This window comes from Cyprinodon tularosa, unplaced genomic scaffold (assembly GCF_016077235.1).
Source record: "Cyprinodon tularosa strain WSP-4 unplaced genomic scaffold, ASM1607723v1 ctg486, whole genome shotgun sequence".
Classification (NCBI taxonomy): Eukaryota; Metazoa; Chordata; class Actinopteri; order Cyprinodontiformes; family Cyprinodontidae; genus Cyprinodon; species Cyprinodon tularosa.
The window spans coordinates 717231-739706 of NW_024039214.1; the positions used below are offsets into that span (position 1 = coordinate 717231).

General features: G+C 41.4%; 1 protein-coding gene across 3 annotated transcripts; it reads right to left on the reverse strand.

Moving 5' to 3' along the window:
• Positions 1–1403: 1403 nt before the first annotated feature.
• Positions 1404–17632, reverse strand: LOC119794634 (aspartyl aminopeptidase). 3 transcript variants are annotated; one of them, XM_038302261.1, is made up of 15 exons: positions 17544–17632; positions 17067–17151; positions 14223–14311; positions 14026–14139; positions 13823–13948; positions 10263–10387; positions 9980–10064; positions 8003–8110; positions 7745–7822; positions 7556–7636; positions 7325–7485; positions 5451–5490; positions 5254–5355; positions 4370–4537; positions 1404–1545 (listed from the first exon to the last, which is right to left on the reverse strand). In XM_038302261.1, the coding sequence occupies exons 1-15, from the start codon at positions 17547–17549 to the stop codon at positions 1495–1497; spliced, it is 1419 nt and encodes a 472-aa protein (XP_038158189.1). In that variant the 5' UTR covers positions 17550–17632; the 3' UTR covers positions 1404–1494. The 3 variants fall into 3 exon arrangements, with proteins under 3 accessions (XP_038158189.1, XP_038158190.1, XP_038158191.1); XM_038302262.1 differs by having other exon boundaries at positions 17405–17546; XM_038302263.1 differs by lacking the exon at positions 17544–17632 and adding an exon at positions 17422–17540.
• Positions 17633–22476: the final 4844 nt, after the last annotated feature.

Here is a 22476-nt window from a genome sequence, read left to right on the forward strand (position 1 = left end):
TGTTTTCAAATGGTTTGCTGCTGTCTGTTTGGACCTTTCTGAACATGTGCAGCAAATGGACTGATCCAATATGGAGGACACTGAAGGGGGGCTGAGACACACTTATTATAAGCATTGTGATGGCATTTTATTAAAAACATAATAAATGTGCACAAATAAGGAATACTTGTATTAATCATACATGTAAACTGAGCTTTATGGGGCCCCCCAAGAACTTTTGGGCCCTAGGAAACTGCCTAGTTTTGCCTAATGGTAAATCTGCTCCTGCACAGAGATGGTTGATATGGTCCTCATGTGGAGAAGATGAAGGCAGAGGACAGGAGAAAGGAGCTTTTTAGTTGTAAACAGCTAACATAATGTAGCGACATATAGAGAGAAGCTTTTTATTTAATAATATAATGGATTTACAATCGATTCACTTAGAAAAGACACATTCTTTCATATTGATCAATGCTACTGTTGGCTTCATAAAATGTATTTTATTTTTTTAAAGACAGACACGTTCTCAGCTCAGTATGTAATAATTTTATATTTAAAGTACTTTAAGAAGTTTGAATTCTGAATATGACCATACTTTTCCTTTAATAAACAATGCAAATTATAGTCCTGTGTGGAATGTCAGCAACTCTGGTTTAGGAACCCAGAGAGGATTAAATTAATATTGATGCAAACAGATTTTCTGTGTAACGGTCCTGGTTCTGTTAAGCTTTCTGTGAGTTTTCAATTTCACATTGATCCATGTTTTTCTTTGTTCACTACCTTTATTGGTGTTTTATGGATATATTCGAGTTCTTAGCTTTTTGTTTACTTGCCCTCTGGTGTCGGTCTCCTCTCCCCCGGCTCCTTCTAGACTCCTCTGTTCACAGCTGCTCCCAATCAGCTCATTAGTCCTGTCTTTGTTCAGTCTTCCATAAATACTCTCCTGTGCAGTTCCTCATCTTTCCTCGATATCTTCGTGGTTCTGTTTTGTTTTGTATTTTTATGTTGGATATTTGGATTCCTGCCTCAGTTGCCTGAGTACTTAAATAAAACTTCAAGAACTCACCTCTGCATTTGGGTCCCCAAACCTCCACCGAACCCTGACAATCTGAAGCTTTTTGAACATAACTGTAATTACCTGGTCTGTGTTATTAAAGGTGTTTTTGACCTGTTCAATATATTTCTCCTCTGTCAGACCCTCTCTAAGGGAAGATAACTCCTCTCTGCATCAACACTTGGCTCGCTGCTTCATCCGTCTGTGCCAAAAACCTGGCAGAGTAGCAGACGAAGCAGCTCGCTGGGTTTTATTAAAAGCAAGCAGGAGAAATTAAATTACTGCAGCAGCATCACTTTAACCTCCATCTGCACGTTTAACTCAATGACATCCTGCAGGAGGAAACAGACAATAAAAACCGACCCAGACAAAGAATTCAGATCTTTATTTCATAAATCTGTCAGTTGGAACAGAGTTTCTGAGATTTAACAGAGAAAATGTGAGCAGCAGCAGCAGGTTCCTCAGTCGACGACCAGCGAACTCCTGATGCTGGGAAAATGTTCAAAGAAGCCCTGCAAGACAGGATGTGGGAAATAAAAACAGAGCGACTCAATGAGCTGAGAGAAAAACAAAACGAGGCGAGGAATGTTTACGTCTGCTTCTCAGACGACAGCTGGTTAACAAACACAACCCGTCTGCAGAGGGTTTAGATCCCTGTTCTTAGATCCGCTCATTACTGATGAAATAAAAAAGATTCGGCTGAGAATGTGTTGAACATCATTCCACAGCTGCTCTCCCTTCATCTAACAGCCAAAACACAGAGGCAGCTGGTTTCAGACAACCAGGACGTCCACACTGTCAAAGCAAACCGCTGGGTTTTAATCACACAGCATCACTCTGGCAACACCATGCATCTTTAGTCCGTTAAACTCACTGGATTATAGAATAATAAAACCATTAGAAGATAAATAATCATGATGTGAAACCTTGAAGATACGAGACAGACATTAAACCTCAACCTGTAAGAAAACATTAGCTTTAAAACAGGCTAGCTTAAGGCTAACTCTTCTAGAAAAAAAAAATTTATTGATGCCAATATTTCAGGTGAAGTACGGAAATACGTTTCTGATGCTTTAATAACTTCTGATTATTACAAACAACTATTTATTAACAAAACTCTGTAAGTGAGGCTCTACGGCAACACCATTAGGTCAAACCTGCTTCAGCTGAATTGATGCAATATGAAGGGAATATAAAGAGGAGTTTGGACTCCATTATGGGATGTCTGTGTTACTGGACCAGAACCATTAGTTTACTGGTCCAAGAAACATGAGGGCAACAGAAAAAAACCTGTTTTTTTAAAGCTTAGCTGTAAATATTGTTCAGAATGAATTAGTGTTGGTGTAATTATGTATAAGATACTTAACGTCTGTTCTTATGATGTATAATGTGTGACATATTACTGTTCCAGAGAGGTGTTGCACAAGCAGTATAGGTCAACTATCAGGAAGTATTGCTCAAGCTTAACGAAACTAGGACGTTCTTGGACCATTTGACCGCAAGACATTTAAATGCAAACTGAACTGTGCACTGAGGCTGCAAATTGAATTGTATTTTTTGTTTCCTATTCCTTTAGCGCAACCTCAGCTTGTGTAACTAGGGAACCCCCCTCTAACTTTAATAAATAGTGAGGAGAAAGTTGAAGACCGGCAGAGTGGGATGGAGTCTCTTCCTACTCTCCTCGTGAGTAAAACTAAATTAATTGTCTCTGTGCCTCCTTTCTTTCCCTGGATGCATGTATGATGTTTTAGGTGCTTAGACCTGACAGTTAGGTTCCAAACAATCGGATTGACCGATTATTGAAATAATCGTCAACTCGATTAATTGTTAATTGGAATATAGGGACTGTAAAACATGTCTTTATCTTACAGAGCGACTCATTTAGAGCAGGAACTATATGAAAATTGTCAAAAAAATATATTAATATTTTACATTTAAGCTTTAAAAAAAAGAGGAAAAGTTTCAGCTTCGCCTGCTTTAATTTCGTAAAAAAATCTTTAAGGAAGCTTTGGCTGGAGTATTAGGGCCAGGCTAGAGATTTTTTTCTTTCTATTTCGAGAATAAAGTCGTAACGTTATGAGAAAAAAGTTTTAATATCACGTGAAAAAAGTCACAACGAAAATAGTCAGAAATTTACGAGAATAAAGTCCTAAAATTACGAGAAACAAGTTGTATTTTATAACAACTCTTCCCAGAATCCCTTTTTTCCCTAAAATGAGGAAAGTGGACTCTGGTTGCTGATTGGTGGAGCTGGTCTGACGTCATCTGATGGGCGGAGCTCCAAGCTTTCATTCTGAAGCTGGTTGATGTATGATGACTTTATTCTCGTAATATTGCAACTTTATTCTTAAAATAAAAAATAGAAATATATCTCTAGGCTGGCCCAAATACTCCGTTGTAATCAGATTATTAATTGATTAATCGAAAAAATAAACAGATGAATAGATGACCAAAATAATCATTATTTGCAGCCCTAAAGTGAATAAATCTAATAATAACCTGCAGACTGGCAGGTTTCTATAAACACTGACATGTTGGCAGGACGACTGCGGTTCTGTGCAGCATTTAAATTGGACTAAATATATTGAGGTTTGAACCGAGATGAACTCCAGAGGATCACTCTGAGCAGAAAGTATGAAGCTGTTTATTCTGGTCCACTGTAGACTTTGGCTACGTTCACACTGCAGCCTGAAGGGACCCAAATCCGTATGTTTTTGCCCATATGCGACCTGTATCCGATCTTTTTATTTCAGTCTGAACGACACAGATCCGATTTTTTCCAATGCGATCCAGGCCACTTGGCTCTGTGGTCCTGAATCCGATACGAAGCTGATCTTTTCAAATGCGACCTGTATCCGAACGGCCAGGTCGCATCCATCCGACCGAACGCGATTAATACCGACAAAGGTCACTATGCTGGGTCTTGTTACATTGAAGTGGCAAGAAAAACAACAACCATGGCAGACGATGATGCGGAGAGCAGAATTTATGTTCAACCATATTGAAAAGCTTGAGTTTTTATGGTTGGGAAAGATCGCTTGATGTTCTCCAGCACTAGCATCCATGTTAACTTCCATAAAAACAGAGCACGCTGGCCTGTGACATCATTGCGTCCTCTACTGCGCATGCGGGACACTTGCTTGTACGACTGCAGCTCACACAGTAGATCACATACAAGTCGCATATATTTGGAAATAGGATTTCATAAAAAAAATCTGAATTGAGCATCAAGGCCTGCAGTTTGAACGTAGCCATAGATCAGGGTTCATGGGTCACGTAGAACATCTTTAAATCAGAGCATACAGAGCATAGCTGTGAGAAAAAGGATTTTGTTACCTTGAAGAGCGTGGTGCTCTGCAGCACGCTGGAGGTGCAGCACATCTCCCTGATGGAGTGCATGGACAGCTGAGGGGCGCCGATGTCCACCACCGGGATGCCCAGGCGGGCGGCCAGGATGGGTCCTATGGTGGTCCCACAGGGGCTGTCGTTACGCACCATCACATCCTGCAGGAGACGGAGACAGGAAGTCTTATTCTGAAAGGACTCCGTGGATTTAACATGGGGAAAAAAAAGCTCTGGGTTGAGTTTCAGATCTGCTTTTAGGACATTGAACATTAATAGGTCAGTGCGCCCTCTAGTGGCCGCTCAGGTTAACTGTAGCTTTGGGTAAAAAGCAACTAAAACACCCATGATTAAGCTTCTATGTTTCAGTTTTATTATTCATATGTTGCTCCTACCTACAAGTAAAAAATTACACTTAATGTTTGCAAATGTGGATTTTGATAAAGATTCAGGATTTTAATGTTTTTATAGAAAGTAAATGATACTGTGAGATGAATGAAGGCCTCAATTAGCAGGAAACACCCCGCAGCATAATGCTTCCACCTCCATGCTGGATTACATGGAGCTTTTTTCCCAGATCTGATCTGTTAGTTTAATCTTTGCTCTGATTATACCTTCTACATATTTTAAAGCACCTTTAAATTCGTGAGAGGTTTTAAATGTCAGTGTTAAAGTGCCTCAGGTTGCCCCTTCATAGGTCGGATGTAATGTTTAACTTTGCTGCTGGAGCTCTTCCAGGGTCTCTGCTGCCATAAAAGCAGCTCAGATGTTATCAGATGTTCTGTAGCTGATTATCTCCTCCACAGAGCTGATTTATCTGCTGCGAGTTTATTCACTCATTCAGAGATGTAACCACTGATGGTTTGAATAAGACGCACCTGCAGCGGCACGCCGACCCTGCTGGCTACCTCTCGGACCACGCAGGCGGTGACGGCGGTGGTGGCGTAGCGCTGGTTGCTGTTGAACTTGATCACTGGTCCCTGGAAGGAGATTTTACATCAATCAGAACTCCTCTGTTTATTTTAGAGAGCAGATCTAGAATGGCAGATCTAGAAGAGCTTCGATCAGGACTGACCTTGTGGAAAGCAGGTCGGTGGTTCTCTTCGTGCTTCTCCCTGAGGAAATAATCAGACATTTAGAGAGACGAGCTGCTAGCTGGACAGGAGCTCCGTCCTGTCAGCTGATTGGTTGGTTTTAGTCTCATTAACTCAATCAAACCACTTCCTGATTAATCATTGTTTGGATTAAAAAAACTAAGTCTGGACACACAAGTTTTAGCTAAGACTCAATGCGGCTCAACAGGTTCCTTTAGGACCTAAAGTTTAGGTCCATGTTAGGCCCCGCCCCTTCCCATCAGAACCTTATATTAATGGTTGGTTTACTGCTTGATCTGTGAGGTCATACAAAGACCTAAAAAGGGAGAATGGGGCCCTTAAATGGCCAAGCTCCATCTGATATCAGAGATCTGATTGTTCCTTATGTTCCTAACAGAGCACTTCGCTCTCAATCTGCAGGTTTACTAGTGGTTCCTAGAATTTCTAAAAGTAGAATGGGAGGCAGATCTTTTAGTTATCAGGCTCCTCTCCTGTGGAACCAACTACCAGTTTTAGTCCGTGAGGCAGACACCCTGTCTACTTTTAAGGCTAGGCTTAAAATTTTCCTTTTTGATAAAGCAGGGTTTATGAAGGAATGAGAAACTCTAATTTAATGCTTTTTAATGCTCTTTTAATGTCATCAACAAGAAAAAACTAGAAACAAATTTTAATGCCGTCAACAAGTACCAATGACTCTGCATTTTCCTATTCTGTAGCTTTTACTCCGCCTTGAGCCTCTTTTCCAATTTTTATACATTATACATCCGTTTTTATAAATTTTTTTAATAAAGCATTTTAAATGCCATGATAATAACATTTAATAAATTTTAATCCCAATTAATGCATTTAAAAAATAATAATTGACTGACTTTTAATGATTTTTAATGACCGGAAATACTGTAAAGCTTCTAGTTAGAGTGGCTCAGGTTATCCTGATCTATCTCTATAGTTCTGCTGCTATAGGCTTAGACTGCTGGAGGACATAGGGACCCCTTTTTCATCATTCTGCTTCATTCTATCTCTATTCTCCCACTCTGCAGAATCTGTTAGTTCAATCTCTAACGTTCTGCTCTCTCTGCTTTTTCTCATAGTAGCTTCATCTGGTCTGTTCCTGTTTGGCTGTGACTCCATCCTGGAGAGAAATATCAGCTGTGCTGCTGCCATCAACACCTTTGTTTCTAGATGTTGGAGATCAGTTTTTCTTGTATCTATGCTTCTTTTTCTATGTCTGCTTCTGTCTCCTTGAACCCCAGTGGGCCTCAGCAGATGGCCGCTCACACTGAGCCTGGTTCTGCTGGAGGTTTCTTCCTGTTCAAAGGGAGTTTTTCCTCTCCACTTTCGCTACAAGCATGCTTAGTGTGAGGGATTGCTGAAGAGTCAATGAGTCGATGCAATCAGCTGGTTTTCCTTAGATAGAAAATTTTGAATCAATCTGACTGGATGATCTGGTGAACTGGAAAGTGACCTGAGATTACAGCACCCATTTTATACCAAAAAAAGTTCTGATATGATAATAAAAACCTCTACTAATGCAGAGAAGTGACCCCACAGCATGACGCTGCCACCACCATGATTAACAGATGCTACAGAGTTATGGGCTCATCCAGACGTTCAATCTTTGGCTGTGAAATGTTAAAATTGGAGCAGATACTTCTGTCTCTCCTCCTCTCACCTTTATAAGACACTAATGACTTGGTGCATCCTGAAGATCAAACATCTTCCTTCTAAGATCGTCTCTGAGTTCCTGAACTATTGCTTAATAGTTCAGAATGCAGGTAAACTTGTGCATCCAGACTCTTTTAGACCAATCTTCCTCCTATTTCTATGTTTTTTTTTGTGAGACGGCCTCACTGACGTGTAATTGGGGTGCACGGCGTGAGCCATGTCTGCGCTGATCATGAAGGACTGCGGCGCCGCCTGCTGGAAGGCGGTGAGGTTGGAGGTGGAGGCGGCAAGTCGGCTAAGGATGAGCTCCGTCAGGTTGGACTGCGCTCCCTGGGCGCTCTCGGATCCCACCTGCAGCAAACAGCTCAGACTTTACGTCCTTCCTCCAGGTATTTACCGACCTGAGGGCGTCTCCTCTCACCTCCTCGTTGTCGTACAGGGTGATCATTCTGACGTTTGGATCCTCGGACAGAGAGGCTCCGCCGCACGACTGGATCAGCCCCTGAAAGGCGGAGCAGACATGAGGAGGAAGACCTGCTTCTCTCTTATTTCAGGATGTCGGTGTGAAGCAGAGCTCAGTCGGCAGAGAGCTGTCGGCATGAAGACTGACCTGCAGGGCGCAGTAGCAGCTGTGCAGGTTATCCAGACGAGGAGAATAGATGAACTCCTCGTAAACTCCTCCTAAAGCCTGAACATGGAGCAGAAACTTCACATTTCTGGTTTATAGCAGCTTCAGACACATTAAACGATCACTTTCAGGCAGCTTTGATCAAACTGCTCTTCCTGAAGCCTAAAATGATTCAGTCAGAACCTTCGATTTCCTGGAGATCTCCGTCTCCCAGTAACTGACAGGAAAGTGCAAACTCACCGCCGGCTGCGTGTCGGTCAGACACAGCTCAAAGTCCAGAAGAGCGTCCGGCTGAACGCCGAGCTCCGAGCACAGAACCTTCACCAGAGCCGGGTGGTGCTTCTCCGCCTGGACACAGACACAGAACAGCTGCCTGACCCGGATCCAGATGTGACGGAGCTCCATCAAGAGCTCAATTTGTAGTTATATCAAACCATAAACAAGGAAGGAAGGAAACAAGGCAGGATGGAAGGAAGGAAGGAGAAAAGGAAGGGAGGAAGGAAGGGAGGAAGGAAGGAAGGAAGGAAGGAAGGAAGGAAGGAAGGAAGGAAGGAAGGAAGGAAGGAAGGAAGGAAGGAAGGAAGGAAGGAAGGAAGGGAGAAAACAATGCAGGAAACAAGGAAGGAAGGAAGGAAGGAAGGAAACAAGGCAGGAAGGAAGGAAGGAAGAAAGAAAGGAAGGAAGGAGAAAAGGAAGGAAGGAAAAAAGGAAGGGAGGAAACAAGGCAGGCAGGCAGAAAGGAAGGAAGGAAGGAAGGAGAAAAGGAAGGGAGGAAACAAGGCAGGAAGGAAGGAAGGAGAAAAGGAAGGGAGGAAACAAGGCAGACAGGCAGGAAGGAAGAAAGGAAGGCAGGAAGGAGAAAAGGAAGGGAGGAAACAAGGCAGGCAGGCAGGTAGGAAGTAAGGAAGGAAGGAAGGAAGGAAGGAAGGAAGGAAGGAAGGAAGGAAGGAAGGAAGGAAGGAAGGAAGGAAGGAAGGAAGGAAGGAAGGAGAAAAGGAAGGGAGAAAGCAATGCAGGAAACAAGGAAGGAAGGAAGGAAACAAGGCAGGAAGGAAGGAAGGAAGAAAGGAAGGAAGGAGAAAAGGAAGGAAGGAAAAAGGGAAGGGAGGAAACAAGGCAGGCAGGCAGAAAGGAAGGAAGGAAGGAAGGAGAAAAGGAATGGAGGAAACAAGGCAGACAGGCAGGAAGGAAGAAAGGAAGGCAGGAAGGAGAAAAGGAAGGGAGGAAACAAGGCAGGCAGGCAGGTAGGAAGTAAGGAAGGAAGGAGAAAAGGAAGGGAGGAAACAAGGCAGGCAGGAAGAAAGGAGAAAAGGAAGGGAGGAAACAAGGCAGGCAGGAAGAAAGGAGAAAAGGAAGGGAGGAAACAAGGCAGGCAGGCAGGAAGGAAGAAAGGAAGGCAGGAAGGAGAAAAGGAAGGGAGGAAACAAGGCTGGCAGGCAGGAAGGAAGAAAGGAAGGCAGGAAGGAGAAAAGGAAGGGAGGAAACAAGGCAGGATGGAAGGAAGGAAGGAGAAAGGGAAGGAAGGAAGGAAGGAAGGAAGGAGGGAAGGAATGAAGGAAGGAAGGAATGAAGGAATGAAGGAAGGAAGGAAGGAAGGAAGGAAGAAAACAATGCAGGAAACAAGGAAGGGAGGAAGGAAGGAAGGAAGGAAGGAAGGAAACAAGGCAGGAAGGAAGGAAGGAAGAAAGGAAGGAAGGAGAAAAGGAAGGAAGGAAAAAAGGAAGGGAGGAAACAAGGCAGGCAGGCAGGAAGGGAGGAAACAAGGCAGGAAGGAAGGAAGGAAGGAAGGAAGGAGAAAAGGAAGGGAGGAAACAAGGCAGGAAGGGTGAAAGGAGAAAAGGAAGGGAGGAAACAAGGCAGACAGGCAGGAAGGAGAAAAGGAAGGGAGGAAACAAGGCAGACAGGCAGAAAGGAAGAAAGGAAGGAAGGAAGGAGAAAAGGAAGGGAGGAAACAAGGCAGGCAGGCAGGTAGGAAGGAAGGAAGGAGAAAAGGAAGGGAGGAAACAAGGCAGGAAAGTTGAAAGGAGAAAAGGAAGGGAGGAAACAAGGCAGGCAGGCAGGAAAGAAAGAAGGAAGGAGAAAAGGAAGCAGAAAAGGAAGGGAGGAAAGAAGGCAGGATAGAAGTTGGGAGAGGTCTATCCACCAGGATGTGGTTTAAACTCTGGCTGTTCTTAGAGAACAGTTCAGGTGTTCCTGCTGACCCCGTCGTGTTTTTACCGTGTTCGCAGCACAGGAAGCGTCTCCAGATGAAGAGGAGCCCGTCTCCAGCTCCTCCTGAACCGCTGTGGCGATGATGGGAACTCTGACAAACAAACACAGAGAAAAACACTGAAACTAGATCTTAGTCTCATCCTGAACTTAAATCACTAAGAATGGTGCATTCACTGTAGCTCAGAAAACACAACTGCTGCTTCTTGCTCATTTTTCCACAGTGAGAAACCTGCTGGTGCTGGAACCCGATCGGTCGGGTCTAAAGGAGCGGCTGTGGTTTGGTTCTCACATGTGGTTCTCCTTGTTGGGCCCAAAGGAATCGTTGATGTCGCGCTGCAGGTGGATGGCGAGGTGGGGGACCCTCAGCAGGGGCCGGGACACGTGGACCAGACGGTGGAGGAGCTTCCCATCACTCTGCAGAGAGGAAGAAGGAGGCCATGATTCACAAGTGAACTTTGAACTCTAACAGCAGCTGATGGCTCACCAGAGGAGGTAATCATCTACGCTCAGCAATCAATGTTTTAAAGCTTGTAGTTAAGGCAGAAAAAATGTAAACTAACCGATGATAGTTAAAAAGAAAACATGTTACAGAGTTTAAACCTGATATTAAAGAAAATAAACAGACTCACAGAGTGCTTTAATATTTCAACATTTAACCAGAAAACATGTACAGGTGCTGGTCATAAAATTAGAATATCATGAAAAAGTAGATTGATTTCAGTAATTCCATTTAAAAAGTGAAACTTGTATATTATATTCATACATTACATACAAACTCATATATTTCAGATGTTTATTTTGTTTAATTTTGATGATTACAAATGACAACAAATGAAAATCTCAAATTCATCATATCAGAAAATTAGAATATTGTGAAAAGGTTCAAAATTGATGGCCCCTGGTGCCACACTCTAATCAGCTAATTAACTCAAACCACCTGCAAAAGCCTTTAAATGGTCTTTCAGTCTAGTTCTATAGGCTACACAATCATGGGGAAGACTGCTGACTTGACAGTTGTCCAAAAGACGACCATCGACACCTTGCACAAGGAGGGCAAGACACAAAAGGTCATCGCTAAAGAGGCTGGCTGTTCACAGAGCTCAGTGTCCAAGCACATTAATAGAGAGGCGAAGGGAAGGAAAAGATGTGGTCGAAAAAAGTGTACAAGCAAGAGAGATAACCGCACCCTGGAGAGGATTGTGAAACAAAACCCCTTCAAAAATGTGGGGGAGATTCACAAAGAGTGGACTGCAGCTGGAGTGAGTGCTTCAAGAACCACCACACACAGACGTATGAAAGACATGGGTTTCTGCTGTCGCATTCCTTGTGTCAAGCCACTCTTGAACCACAGACAGCGTCAGAAGCGTCTTGCCTGGGCTAAAGAGAAACAGGACTGGACTGCTGGTGAGTGGTCCAAAGTCATGTTCTCTGATGAAAGTAAATTTTGCATTTCCTTTGGAAATCAAGGTCCCAGAGTCTGGAGGAAAAGAAGAGAGGCACTTCATCCACGTTGCTTGAAGTCCAGTGTAAAGTTTCCACAGTCAGTGATGGTTTGGGGTGCCATGTCATCTGCTGGTGTTGGTCCATTGTGTTTTCTGAGGTCCAGGGTCAACGCAGCCACATACCAGGAAGTTTTAGAGCACTTCATGCTTCCTGCAGCTGACCAACTTTTTGGAGATGCAGATTTCATTTTCCAACAGGACTTGGCACCTGCACACAGTGCCAAAGCTACCAGTACCTGGTTGAAGGACCATGGTATCCCTGTTCTTAATTGGCCAGCAAACTCTCCTGACCTTAACCCCATAGAAAATCTATGGGGTATTGTGAAGAAGAAGATGCAATACACCAGACCCAACAATTCAGAAGAGCTAAAAGCCACTATTAGAGCAACCTGGGCTATCATAACACCTGAGCAGTGCCACAGACTGATCGACTCCATGCCACGCCGCATTGCTGCAGTAATACAGGCCAAAGGAGGCCCAACTAAATACTGAGTGCTGTACATGCTCATACTTTTCATGTTCATACTTTTCAGTTGGCCAACATTTCTATAAATCCTTTGTTTTTATTGGTCTTCAGTAATATTCTAATTTTCTGATATGATGAATTTGAGATTTTCATTTGTTGTCATTTGTAATCATCAAAATTAAACAAAATAAACATCTGAAATATATGAGTTTGTATGTAATGTATGAATATAATATACAAGTTTCACTTTTTAAATGGAATTACTGAAATCAATCTACTTTTTCATGATATTCTAATTTTATGACCAGCACCTGTATAAAACTTGGAGTTACATTAGATGCATATTTGGCGCCCTCTACAGTTTAAAGAAGGAACAACAGAGTTAATAAGCAGTAAAAACTTTTCAAATGATTTTAAATTTGTTCATCAGTCCAAATACATAAAATGAACTTTATTAGGGTATGATATATATATATATATATATATATATATATATATAAATAAAACATTACAAATATTAAGAAATTCTTAAATTAAATAGATTAAAGTTAATAAATAACATCTAGATCAGGTAACCAATTAAAAATCTGCGGGGTCTGAATAAAGAAAATCATACAAAAAATGTATAATGTAACATTTTTATTAATTATAATCTGTTACTTTAAACAGAATTTAACACTGAAATAAAATGCAGGCTTTTATGGATCCATGTTATACGTTGACTTTTTAAATAAAAATATAAAAAATAGAATTTTTTTTCCATTTTAAAAACAACAATCATTCATTTTGGTATGGATACAATTTCCTGACTCCCTTTTCACTTTTACTGACCGTTTTTTTTTTTCTTTCTTTCTTTTTCTGGGCTTAAAGCTGCAGTCTGTAACATTGAGGAGAGAGCAGACTTCGACTGAAAATTTGAAGAAAAACAGGTTTCACGCCACTCCCCCACCCTCTCTGCTTCACTCATGCCCCACCTCCAAGCTCCACCCCTCTCACAGCATCTGCGCGGCTACCGCATGCGACCAGAAGGGGGGGCGGGATTCAGCGTGTGTGAGCTGTGATTGACACTCCATCAGACGCTCCTCTGGCTGTGATTGGTTGTTTTGACTCGTCCCGAATTATTCTTTCCAGATTGAAATACAGGCAGTAGGCGGTACCAATTGAAGCAGTTTTTTTCTCAGGTTACATATCACATGTACTGCTGTCTGGGCATAGGGACAGTTTTAGCCAATATGACAAAAAAAGTGATTTTTAAAAACTTACAGACTTCAGCTTTAATGAGAGCAGTGGGCTTTAGGCTGCCCTGCAAGGCTTTAAAGTTGTAGGGAAGCGGCTGTTCCAATCGTTGAATTTCCGAATTCTCCCAGTGGTGCCCGACTTTACACGAGTGCATAAAGTGAATGTGATTGGTCATTTATCAAGGGGGCGGAATTGTTATGGCTGAAGGTTCACAAGCCAGTTTGGTTGTGGCCGGTTTGTGGGAAGCATCTTGCTAACCAGTTAGCATCTTAGTGCTAGTAGGTTCCCAATTGGAAATTCCATTGGGACCAAGTAGCACTAAATTGGTGACTTAGAAACGACGCTGTCAAGGAACGCTATGGACAGCGGAAACATGCAACAGGAGGAGAGTTTAGTGTCGGAGGTCGTGGATGAGTCTCCTCCGTCATCCATTTTTTATTTAGAGGAGGAAAGCGGGGACGAAGATGTTGTGGAAGAGGACGCCAGGGCGGCAGAAGCTTGGTTTGGTGTAGAAGGCTTCCAGCCGTACATGTTTGAGCCCTTGCAAATTAGCCAGCAGGTGAGTCTGGATCCTAACCTTGGTCCGCTAATCCGTGACCTCTGGTCTAAACTATGAAAAGTCAAAAATGGTACTAATGATACCTTGACCATGACGCGGCCGGCGACGGTCAGGTCTCGGTCGAACCAGGTGTTCCAGATGCCACCACCGTAACACTCCACTCCGACCTGCAGGCAGCCCTGCTTGGTCCTCTTAGACCTCGGCTTCACCTGGAACAACAGACCAGACCTTAACAACCCCTTAATCTCAGAATAAAGCTTAGAATAAAGAGAGCTGGGGGCCGTACTCTGAGGCAGGGGCTGTCGGTGTGGGCGCCGATCATGGAGAAGCCATTTCCAGGCCGGTACTGTCCGCCCACGGCGAAGGCGATGAGGCTGGAGAAGTTCCTGGTCAAAAAATACTGCAGAGATCATCAATTATCTTTAGTTTATTGAAGTTAAGCTAGGTCTCCTAACCCCCTTCTGACCTTTGACCCCGACCCACCTTGCTGGCTGGTTTGATGTCCCACTGCTCCGTCTCCTTCAGCTCCAAGAAGCCGGCCTCCAGCAGGTTGCGTTTGCATTCTTCAACCACTGCAGGAAACCAGAGAAGAAGAACTGGAAGATATCCCCGAGAAACTGAGACAAAACTCTGAATTACTGGGTAAACATTTGCTATGGCGATTCCTACATATCTCTAGGGTAAAAACCAACAATAACCAACTAAAGTTCTTCCAAATACCTCAAATAAAGCAGAAAAAGATAATCTGCTTAAATCTTGATAAGATAAAACAATAAGATCTATAGTTTTATCACCTAAATATATTAAAAACAGGCCGTCTCTCATTTATTTTTTGCTATACCTAAAGTATTTATTGGGTTAAAGAGCAGGAGGATGGGACTTGTGATGAAATATCTGCTCCATCTTTATCTTATCTTGAGCTCAAAGTCATCTGGTAATCTAACCTGGTTCTGCTCCGTTTCCTGCTGACGGACGCAACATCTGTTCACAGGACAGCAAACAGCTTCACACCCGACAAACCTTATCAAACATGTGTAGGAAATTTAGATTTCTTTTATTTCATGCATTGATTTATGCTATTTACTCATTAGCAGCAGAGCTGTAAAGTAACAAAGTTCCAATACTTCATTACTGTAGCTAAGTACACTTTTTATGTATCTATACTTTACTCTATTATTTATTTTTCTTCCTACTTCTGACTTCTACTCATTAAATTTTCACACTAGTATCTGTACTTTCTATTCCTTACATTTTTTAAGAATCGTTACTCGTTACTCTTGGCTTCGGTTTAATGTTTCGAAATCTTTATTTCCCGTCATGTGCTCCATCCAATGCAGATCATTGGCTCCACCCACATCTAGTGAAAACTAGTGTGATTGGATGAGTCATAGAACGCAAACACTCATTGGTTAGCTAAAGGAAACCATCAGAAGCAAGCAGGTGTTCTTCAAACTGCTAACGGGAATTGTCTATGCCATGCTACAATGTGGGATTCAGAAAAAGATGTTGAAATGTCTGAAAGGTCGGACACAGGCGAGAGCGTATCGGGAGACGGAGACCAACAAGACCTCCCTCATCCTTGGATCTATCTCACAGAATTTTTAGAAATAGTCAAAAAATTGAGTTTTCAGTTCATAAAGTAGCATCTGGCTGTTTTTTTTTAAAGGTTACTTTATACTTTTATACTTTAAATAGTTTTTGGAGCTTACATCCCCAAGTTGGACGTCTTTGTTCTTGCATCCAATTAACACCTTGCTCTGTTTTAGGCTCCGCCTTTAAGACTGGCTGCTGCTTCCTGAGTCTATCCAATCAAGATCGCCTGAAGACTATCTAAGGCCTGTGAAGCAGAACTTCAGAGCCTCTGAGCCATTTGTCTGCCGTACATCTCTGTGTTCCTTGTTGAATCTAACGGGCTGTTAAGTAAACATGCTTGGATGTTTTTTGTAGGGGAGAGCTGCCCTTTTGTTTAACCCCAGTTTCCTCCTGTTTATGTGTTGGTTATGTAGGTTATTTTGTAGGTTTGTATATTTTGGTTTCATATTGAGTTAGGCAAGTCCACTTTTCTTTTTTCTTTAGGGTTGTTTTGTTTGTTATTTTGGCCTGGGCTCTCCCTGAAGCTTTTACCACAATTTAATCACAAGAAATGGCAGAATAAAACCTTTAAATGCCCTTTTGACTCATTCATTCACTGTCTACATTTATGTTAGTCCCTTACACCCCCTAGACTCAGCCAGGGGACGTAACGGAGCACATACTTTTTCACTTTTACTTGAGTAAAGAGGTCAAGTTGATACTTCAACTTTTACCAGAGTGTTTTTAAACTGCAGTATCTATACTTCTACTTAAGTAACAAATGTGTGAACTTTTGACACCACTAATACACACATCAATTTCACACAGATGGCATCGACGTCGGCCAGTACTGCACAGCCAGGTATCAGGGCCAAAATAAATTAGATTACATTAAATTGTGTCATTTCTGTGGCTGTATATACAGAAAGGTTTATTAGGTGAAGTGTTTTGTTTCTATTTATGTTCGTTGAATTTAGTAAGTTTGGAAATTGGTTTCCTAGTTTGGTTGATCTCAACTAGTCTTTGTGTGTATTTTGTTGAATAATGTATTGTTGTCGTCAAATTGTTTGTCTGAAAGTGTCTGAAATAAATTTCCTATCCATGCATTTATTCAACATCAACCTGTCCAGCATTTAAGTTGTTTAATGGACCTCAGAGGTGGATGATTTTAATTAGAGACTGAAAATCTCAGAGACTGAATATTTTAAAATCTCAGGTTCCTAACTCCCTGACCTGCAGGTGAGACTCTGAGTAAATGACTGATGGGTGGAGCAGCTTCAGGTGTCAGTAGGTGAAGCAGAAGGTGTTTGTCTGAAACTGTCAAACAGGGAACTTGAGGGAAACAATTAACTTAGCCTCCCTGATCTATCAATCACCAGTTGTTTTATATTTGCAGAGAATTTTTTCTATCATTTCATAGTTTGTAAATAGTCTTATACCCTGAAATTAGGTCATTACTGCCATATCTTCCCTATGAACACTGCATTTAAACAGTAGAGATTACATTTGTGCTAAAACTAATGACCAATAACTCATCCATAAACAGCATCCTGCTGCTGTTTGTAAGTAAATGACACTCAAAAACTTTTAGCCGAATTAAAAAGCAGCACTAATCGGTCAGAATGGTGTAATAATAAAGGGGATGTTTGATTTTAAAACCGAGAAAGTGTAAATAAACCTTTAATTTAAAAGGTTGGTCAATGAGGTTCAGTGTGACGGCTTCAGGATTATCCTTCAGCCTTTTCCTAGACTTACCGTGATATGGAGATACTCCTTTGTTGACAAACTGCAGAAACTCTTTGGCTGCTGCCTGCACCGCCTTCTTCTCCATGACCAAAGCCTGAAAATAACAAAATAAAACAATAGTTTAAAAAAAGTAAAGAAAAATCAAAGCTCCGCGGCTGATTATCCGCTCCAGTATTTAGCCACAACAAACAAAACAATATGTACATTCACATTTTAGGCGTAATAAATACGAACCGTCGCACAAATAGCGCAAATACTTAAAATTTTAAAGAGTAAAAGGTTAAATCAAAACTTAAAGTTTAAGGTAAAAAGATGCTGTCCGATAAAGGAAACACCGGTTAGCTAACCTGAAAAACAAAGCTACCTTCTTCCTCTGCCTTTTTTTGTTCTCTGTGGTTCTACTGACCAAAGTCAAATCGGCTTCGAGTTAGAAAATAACACCTCCAGTATAATTCAGACACTAGATTATCCTTTAACGATGCTTACCAGCATTAATTTCCACCCCCAAAGTCTAAACTCCGCCGCTGTGACACAGGAAACAGGCAGGCAATGTTTACAACCACAGACCGCCTGCGACACCCAGCGGCTGGGAGGTGCAATGTCAATTTTAGGGATTTTAAGGACACGATGGAGTAAAACGTTTTTTTTCCTTTTATTTACATCTGATGTATATAGAAGAGAAATAGGGCCATTGAAAAAATAAAAAATAGTTGACTTGAAATTTTATTTCAGTAAAATTTTTCTCACATGTCTGACTTTAATCTCAGATCCAAAATTCTGAAATTACAGATTTTTCCCATATTAAACTAAAATAATATTTAAAAATCAGTTAACTTTTTTTTTATTTCTTCATTGGCCCGTACATGTATCAGATCATCAAATAAACGTTTATATCAGATAAATACAATTAAATGTTTAAATATTTCTTTTTATTAATTGCATAAAATGTAAAAAAGAATTGTAGAATTTTTTTCTTCTCTTTGTTGAATCACAATTTAAGAGTTAATATATTTTGGGGAGTAGTTTTCGCCCTAAATTGCTGTTGTGTGAAAACAGGAAGTATCAAAAATATTGCAAAAGCAACAACAACAACAAAAAAAAAGAAATTCAGGAACAGGTGTGAAACACAGTCATTGACATGAATCTGGATGGTTAAGGTGAACCATAATTGGGACCTTTATTTACCAATGGAGAAAACAGGAGAGGATCAACCAAAATGGCCCCATGAGGTAATCAACAACTCATCCAGGAGGTCAAACTGTTGTTGTCCTGTTAGTTATGGAGTAAAACTAGTAAAGCTTTTTAAACTAAGAGTTCAACAGGACTCTTGTGGATGATTTAATAGAAACCATGGAGAATTAATCTTCTTTTTTAAGCTTCAGCACACGCATACATGAGTTGTGTAGCAGAAAAACGACCCAAAACAAATCTAGATGTTCACCTTAAAATGAATAAAAGGAAAAAAGACTTTGCAAAGTTTTGGTCTAGTCAAAGTCTAAACTTAGATCCATGTGAGGGGATATGTTTTGACCTTAAACAGATCATTAATGCTGAAGATCCTTTTATTTCGACAAAACTCTCCTACTTGATGTTCTCTAACAGACTGGAATTCAGTGACCTTCTTCTTTTGGTATGTACATTTAACTCATCTAAATTAATTTTCTATGTGCCAATGAATATTTTTCTATTATTCTATGAGCATAATTTAGTCTTTTTTCACTCATAAAATCACCTAAACATATAATTACCTTGTTTGTTTAGAGGTTTTAAACACATTTGTTGAAAGAAAATTACCACCGATGCTCAATAATTCTCCTGCTTTGAATACCTTTCTGTTTAAACCTTCCCTGGCAAACAATTCTCACTTTATCATGACAGGAACCTGCCTTATATAGTCCTGAACACCGACAGAGGAGGAGGAGGCCGAGGCTTCGGGAGACACGGAGGAGGAGATGTTTACCTCAGCTGTCAGCTTGCATCTTCTCTTCAGCTCTGTGAGGAAGCCCAGAGGGATGAAAACACACAGACTCACACAATCAGACCCTATTAATAGATGTGGGAGCAACAAGCTGCAGTGGAAGTGTTAAACACAATCAGATCCGATCATGAAACGAACCAGGTTTTATGATGAGAGCATGATCTAGGCGGCAGCAGGACCAGCTGCAGTAATAGTCTGCATAAATCACATTAATGTGTTCATTATTTCATCAGTTTATGCTGTAAATGGGAAAATATGCAGCCCTGAACTCTTCTGTTTCTTCCATTTAACGTTTTCTTCATTAGATCAGCTGCTAAGTATTAAACATGATTTATTTAATGAAAAAAATCAAAATTAAATCCTTATTCAGGGAGATGATCAGTCAGATGCTGCTCTTCACCTTTAAGCTGATTGTATGACGGTTTAACAGATGTTAGCAGATGTTCCTCTATGAGGGGAAACATTCACCGCCTGCAGGGATAGTTTTCCTTTTTAAGGCAGGTCGGTCTGAGCTCTCAGCTCTGGGGTTGAGTCATTAACCAGCGGAGCCTCCTCACCATGTGAGGACGGTGCAGAGCCTCTGTCCTCTCATCCTCGCATTGTTATGTCCTGAGATCATAGAGACACGGAGATGACTCCCAGTGTCTCTGTAGGACCTTGGAAAGACTGAATGAACCCGTGCCATCGACAACAAACATTTAAATGTCTTTGGTTTCTGTTGGATGACTGATTTAAAGACAATAGGTGCAACTTTAATGACAGAAATAAACCTATTTTTCACTATTTTTACCATTTTGTTTAACATTGGGTATACATGTGTTATAATGGAGTATAAAATGAGTGAGTGAATATATGTCTACTTTTAAGGCTAGGCTTAAAACTTTCCTTTTTGATAAAGCTTCTAGTTAGAGTGGCTCAGGTTATCCTGAGCTATCTCTATAGTTCTGCTGCTATAGGCTTAGACTGCTGGAGGACATAGGGACCCCTTTTTCATCATTCTGCTTCATTCTATCTCTATTCTCCCACTCTGCAGAATCTGTTAGTTCAATCTCTAACGTTCTGCTCTCTCTGCTTTTTCTCATAGTAGCTTCATCTGGTCTGTTCCTGTTTGGCTGTGACTCCATCCTGGAGAGAAATATCAGCTGTGCTGCTGCCATCAACACCTTTGTTTCTAGATGTTGGAGCTTGGCCTGTTTTCCAGTGTAGTCCTGTTTCTCTGACTGTGACTAACTGGATGTTATCTCTTCATCCTCTGACATGGGAGCTGGCTCGGAGCTCGTCTGCCTGGTTGTGTGTTTCCTGGAACGGGGCCGCTTTTTACAGTTGCCTTTTGTATCTATGCGTCTTTTTCTATGTCTGCTTCTGTCTCCTTGAACCCCAGTGGGCCTCAGCAGATGGCCGCTCACACTGAGCCTGGTTCTGCTGAAGGTTTCTTCCTGTTAAAAGTTTTTCCTCTCCACTGTCGCTATAAGCATGCTAGTGTGAGGGATTGCTGAAGAGTCAATGATGATCCAAAAGGCTTTTGTATAGTTCAATTTACACCACCTGGGGAAAAAGGGATTAATTATAAATGCGTTAAAGTACTTAAACCATGTTTATCAGCTGAATTTCTGGCAACAAATGTATATATTTCATCTCTAAAGATTTCATAACACCCTGATTTAATCTTTTTTTTTTTTGTTCTGATGCAAGTTTGGACTCATTTACTCGCTTTACCTTCATTCACTTATAAAATAGTGGTTAGGGTTATAGCCAGAAGCTTTACTGCATTACCATATTAAAGGAACATTTTTCGACAATTCTGGATGATAACTTTCTTAGACTTAATTTACTTAGTTTTATAACTAATGGTAACAGTGTCAAATTTAACTTTGCATCATCTTGAAAAAGTATTTATTTTGGTATGTGGTGAGCAACAAGTGGGGGCAGCACTGAGTCCAAACACAAAGAAATTATTTGTCTGGATGAAACTTTTATTTTTGTTAAATACCAACAGGCCATAATGAAAATGAGCTTAAATTAAACAAAACTAATGAGTTTATTCTTAAAATGTAAAGAGTAAAAATTTGTCTAAGAAAATAATTAGCCAACATTTCAACTTTAGTAAGATAAAGAAGCATTTGTCCTCTGGTACTTGACACCTCTGTTGGTCACTAGAGTCGGTGGGAACAGATGGACATTTGGTACCAAACATCCAACAGTGGATCCATTCGTTAGCTTGAACTTTCAGTTTAAAAATAACCAAAACAGAACTTTGGTGGCCTTAGGATAGCGTCTCTGTTATCCTCAGATGATGTGGTTGTATTTGCTTCATCAGGGCGTGATCTACAGCTCTCACTGGAGCAGTTTGCAGCCGAGTGTGAAGGTTGGAGAGGTTGTACTGCCCCTAGTGGAGGAGTTTAAGTATCTTGGGGTCTTGTTCACAAATGAGGGGAAGATGGAGTGGGAGATCGATAGGCGGATTGGTGCGGCGTCTGCTGTGAAGCGTGCGCTGTACCGGTCTGTCATGGTGAAAAGAGAGCTGAGCCAAAAAGCAAAGCTTTTGATTTACCGGTCGATCTACGTTCCTACCCTCATCTATGGTCATGAGCTTTGGGTCATGACCGAAAGAATGAGATCCCGGATACAAGCGGCTGAAATGAGTTTTCTCCATAGTGTGTCTGGGCTCTCCCTTAGAGATAGGGTGAGGAGCTCAGTCATCCGGGGAGGACTCAGAGTAGGGCCGCTGCTCCTCCACATCGAGGAGCCAGTTGAGGTGGCTCGGGCATCTGGTTAGGATGCCTCCCTGGTGAGGTGTTCCAGGCATGTCCCACTGGGAGGAGACCCAGAGGGAGACCCAGGACACGCTGGAGGGACTATGTTTCTCAGCAGGCCTGGGAGCTCCTTAGGATTCCCCTGGAAGAGCTGGCCCAAGTGGCTGGAGAGAGGGACGTCTGGGCCTCCCTACTGAAGCTGCTGCCCCCACGACTCGATCCCGGATAAGCAGAAGAGGATAAAACAGAGTAAAAAAAGCACAAGATTAAAATGACCACAATTCTGATGGCAACTGTAATATAATGGAAATAATTATGTTTTGTCCACAAGAGCCTGAGGTGCTCCAGACTGGTTCAGACTGGAATCTCAACAATAACCAATAAAAAGGTTAAAAAAAAAGACAGATTGATTGATATATTTTTTTTTAGCTTTTTATGATCATTTATCAATAGTTCATCGACAGACTGTGCTTCTAAAATCGTAAATGGCCTGTACTTATAAATAAAATAAAATAAAATTCAGTTTATTTTCTATAGCTCCAGTTCACATCCTGTCATCTCAGGTCACTTTCCAGTTCACCAGATCATCCAGTCAGACTGATTCAAAGTTTTCTATCTAAGGAAAACCAGCTGATTGCATCGACTCATTGACTCTTCAGCAATCCCTCACACTAAGCATGCTTGTAGC

What these genes read in the sequence shown, in the direction of transcription:
- LOC119794634 (XM_038302261.1), bottom strand. An exon ending in ACATCAAACCAGCCAGCAAG is followed by an intron (nt 14,140 to 14,222) that starts GTGGGTCGGGGT and finishes TGATCTCTGCAG; the next exon opens with TATTTTTTGACCAGGAACTT. An exon ending in AGAGCACCACGCTCTTCAAG is followed by an intron (nt 1,546 to 4,369) that starts GTAACAAAATCC and finishes CCTGTCTTGCAG; the next exon opens with GGCTTCTTTGAACATTTTCC.